This window comes from Pyrus communis, unplaced genomic scaffold (genome assembly GCF_963583255.1).
Source record: "Pyrus communis unplaced genomic scaffold, drPyrComm1.1 SCAFFOLD_36, whole genome shotgun sequence".
NCBI lineage: Eukaryota > Viridiplantae > Streptophyta > Magnoliopsida > Rosales > Rosaceae > Pyrus > Pyrus communis.
In genome coordinates this window covers 8352-12295 of record NW_026908895.1, presented here as the reverse complement: position 1 = coordinate 12295, position 3944 = coordinate 8352, and the positions used below count along the sequence as shown (strand labels likewise).

At 38.4% G+C, this 3944-nt stretch overlaps 1 protein-coding gene across 2 annotated transcripts; it reads left to right on the top strand.

The window, feature by feature from the left end:
- Positions 1–396: 396 nt before the first annotated feature.
- LOC137724331 (beta-glucuronosyltransferase GlcAT14B-like) lies at positions 397–3666 on the top strand. 2 transcript variants are annotated; one of them, XM_068463071.1, is made up of 5 exons: positions 397–734; positions 1388–2116; positions 2203–2278; positions 2374–2489; positions 3050–3666. In XM_068463071.1, exons 2-5 carry the CDS (start codon positions 1546–1548, stop codon positions 3547–3549), a joined length of 1263 nt encoding a protein of 420 aa, XP_068319172.1. In that variant the 5' UTR covers positions 397–734; positions 1388–1545; the 3' UTR covers positions 3550–3666. The 2 variants fall into 2 exon arrangements, with proteins under 2 accessions (XP_068319172.1, XP_068319173.1); XM_068463072.1 differs by having other exon boundaries at positions 403–527.
- Positions 3667–3944: the final 278 nt, after the last annotated feature.

Genomic DNA, 3944 nt, shown 5'->3' with positions numbered 1-3944 from the left:
CAAATAAACAATCATTTATTCTCCTTAATTTTACCATATGAAATATTGATGAAATTTATGGCAAAGATAACAAATTCCATGAAATCAAACACTCAATTCATGACAAACGACAGCATTTGATCTGCATTACTTTCCCCCACATGGAATCACCACACTAACTAGCAATTACAGCTGAAAATTACACATTGATGAGGAAAAAAAGTTAAAACAAGAAACTAATTTTCGTTGGTTTGACGAACCTCCAGATATTATCCGTGACGTTATTCACCAAGACCGTAGTCGTTCTTAACAGTCTAATAAAAATGCTACCGTTTCTCCTTATTAAAAAAAAAAAAAAAAAAAAAAAAAAAAAACAGAAAAACAGCAAAAAGGGAGAGCGGAATGAAACCACAGAGATTGTTCCTGAGAAACAAAAACAACAGCAGACAAAACAAGAGATGGAAAACAGTTGAAATCAGTTGCCGTGTTGGTGAATCCCAGATAGAGGAGACCCAGCAAAACGGAAACCCCTGAGTCTCCGAGTCCAGGTGAGAGAGAAACACATTCATTCCCTATAAAAAACAATCAATCTTCAATCTCCCCACTTCCCCACTCTCTCTCTCTCCTCTCGAATGATTTTGTCTCTCTCTCTCTCTCTCTCTCTCCAAATCTTGTTTTTGTTTTTCCATTTATTTATTCCGCAACGTGCACGGACGCTCTTCATCTTCTCCACCAGAAAAAAAAAAAATCAGCAGGTTCTACTTCTTCTCTAACATCTCTCTCCCACTAAAGTTTACATCTTTGTATCGAAACGCATTCCAACTTTTCTGGGTTTTATTTATTTTCTAATTTTGAGCTCACGATTCAGCTGCATGTGACATCTGATTCTCTGTTTTGGTTGGATTACACAGAACTGTAATATTCTAATCTGGGTTTTCTTTGTTTTGCATGACTGAATCAATAGGGTTGTGTTTTTCTTTGACTCTCCGCCGATATTGCATTTTGTTATTTGGGATACAAAATTAGGAATTTTCTTCTGATTAGACATAGTTTTTTGCAGCTAATTGTATCATTGTCAACGCACGTATCTGATGGTATTTTTGTATTGACTCATTGGAAACAAGGCTACAATCAATTCTTTAATTATATATTTCTGATTTTGTTTGCTTGAATCCTCTGTTGTTCCTTTGTCGATTTTCTTGATGCTTCAATTGTGTCTCTTCTGCTATTGCTTTTGCTTGCTTGGTTATAATTTTATAAAATAAGTGTTGTTTTGGCAGTTCTTAGCACCAATTCTTCTACTAAATTTATACGGCAAAGCTCCAGTATTCTTTGTTTTACCAGAGTTATAAAGTACAATTTATGAATCAAATGCATGCTTTTTAATATTTGGTGTTTGATTCAACAGCTGTTTCAAAAGTCTGGATTTTGGAATATTATTGAGAAAGGAGTCTCAATCTGCATCTCATCGGTGTTGTTTAAATCTGCGAGCGTGCTTGGTCATTTGAGGAAAAGGGTTATATGGCCATAGTTGTTGATTGGAACAACCCATCTTAAGGTCTGGTAATGGGGTCTGCAATGGAGAAGAAATGGCTATTCCCTCTTGTCATAAGCTCTGTCATATGCATATTCCTTCTAGCCACTTCCTTGAACTTGGGTCTCGTCTCTTCACGACAAGCAATCAATTCGATCTTTTCCTTTTTACCATCTAGGGTAGTAACAAACCAATCTAGTCCAGCTTTTGCTGAGACTATAGTTTCACAAGGTCCACCCCCTCCTCCAGTGCCATCGATTCCCCGCTTTGCTTATCTAATTTCCGGGTCAAAGGGGGATTTGGAAAAGCTTTGGAGAACTCTCAAAGCGCTATACCATCCATTGAATCAATATGTTCTTCATTTAGACCTTGAGTCACCTTTAGCAGAAAGATTGGAGCTTGCTTCGCGAGTGGACAACGAGACTCTCTTTAATACAGTTGGGAATGTTTTCGTGATCAAGAAAGCTAATATGGTAACTTACAGAGGACCAACAATGGTTGCTAATACTCTTCATGCCTGCGCAATTCTTCTCAGGAGGAGTAAGGATTGGGATTGGTTTATCAATCTCAGCGCCTCAGATTATCCCCTTGTTACCCAAGATGGTAGGTCCATATCAATTATAGTTGTAAACTTTTTTTGAAGTGTGAGCTTTTGTGCTAAAAGAAACCGTTTGATTTGTTTTTTGCAGATCTTATTAACACTTTTTCACCTTTAAACCGAAATCTGAATTTCATTGAGCACACAAGCCAACTTGGCTGGAAGGAGTGAGCTCTCTCTCTCTCTCTCTCTCTCTGGACATATACAGAATGTTTACATATTTATTACTATCACTAATGCTATGTTTACTTTTGCCTTCCAGGGATAAACGAGCAATGCCTTTGATTTTAGACCCTGGCCTCTACTCATCGAAAAAACAAGATGTATTTTGGGTTACACCACGGCGAACATTGCCCACTTCGTTTAAATTGTTTACTGGTGAGTAATTTACTTAGTTCCTAGATCTCTGGTCGCTCACAAAATTTTTAACCTGGCAAATTCAAAATCTTCATGTACGAGAAGACTTAACTGATGAATCTGAACATGGGAAATTCAGTGAAATGTATGTTTTGATTAATGATATTTTGTGTATGTTGTTGCCTAGTTTGTTCTTTCTTCTGCTGAGAAGAAATAGCCTGGTTGCTGGAATTCTTAGTGAGTCTTTTGGGGGATTTACGTAAGCATACAACTTGGTGCGATAATCTCATTGTTTGTTACCTTTTGTGTAACATGTCTACCCCGTTTGTCAGGGGATGAAATTTGTAAATTCGACATTTGATCAGTGAACCAATTTGAAAACTAGATGTATTTACTTCGAGCAATTTTAGTGAGCAGATTACGTTAGCTGATCAGTAGCTCTCAAATTGATATAGAGTTGTTTGTTTTCACTCCGTATAAAACGATAGTATTGGCTGTAACTTAGGATATATCATTTCATCCTACATTGCCAGTTTTGGTCTTTGTTTTGCACAATCAATTAACATGCGCCTCTGTTGCAGGTTCGGCATGGATGGTCTTATCACGCTGGTTTGTTGAGTACTGTGTCTGGGGTTGGGACAATCTTCCGAGGACCCTTCTCATGTACTACACAAACTTTGTTTCTTCGCCGGAAGGCTATTTTCACACTGTTTTATGCAATGAACCGGAGTTTGCTAAAACTGCCGTCAACCATGATTTGCATTACATTTCTTGGGACATTCCTCCCAAGCAGCATCCCCATACCCTCAACATTAATGACACAAACAAGATGATTGCAAGTGGTGCTGCCTTTGCTCGAAAATTCGGGCACGATGACCCCGTCCTGGACAGGATCGACAAGGAATTACTTCACCGAAGAAAAGGGAGCTTCACTCCCGGCGGTTGGTGTGCTGGCAAACCGAAATGCTCCAGGGTTGGGAACCTGAACAAGATCAAACCAAGTCCAGGCGCCGACAGGCTTCGCCACCTCGTGGGTAGGCTTACCTTGACAGCCAAGTTTGGTCAAAACCAGTGTAAATAGTTTGTGTTGACATTCTTGGAAGTTGAACTAGTGAACGAAAAAGAAGAGAAGTTATACTTGTATCAACAGTCTAATACAGCAGTTTGTTGGGAATTTAAAGGGATCATCTGTTTTTTATGCTTAAGTTTGATGGAATTAAGGTTGATGAGGAAGATTAAGATTAGTGTCCCTTTGGGCATATCCATAGGTTGTCACATTCTTGAAACCAAACAGGTGTTTGGTCGTCGTTGTTTCTGTAGGTTGATCTATATCTGCAACTTTTACAATCATACATTATTATATGTTGTAGACTCTTACTGTTCTTCCACCTTGCTTCTCTTATCCTTTTGGGTAAATCTTCTCTTCAGAACTTGGATGTTCTATGGAACTTGAATTTTGGCCTTGCTTTGTATTCT

Excerpts from the sequence above, each read along its gene's own strand:
- LOC137724331 (XM_068463071.1), top strand. The coding sequence starts at position 1,546 with ATGGGGTCTGCAATGGAGAAGAAATGGCTATTCCCTCTTGTCATAAGC. Across the intron at positions 2,279-2,373 it reads AGCCAACTTGGCTGGAAGGA|GGATAAACGAGCAATGCCTT; the intron begins GTGAGCTCTCTC and ends TTTGCCTTCCAG. Across the intron at positions 2,490-3,049 it reads TTCGTTTAAATTGTTTACTG|GTTCGGCATGGATGGTCTTA; the intron begins GTGAGTAATTTA and ends CCTCTGTTGCAG.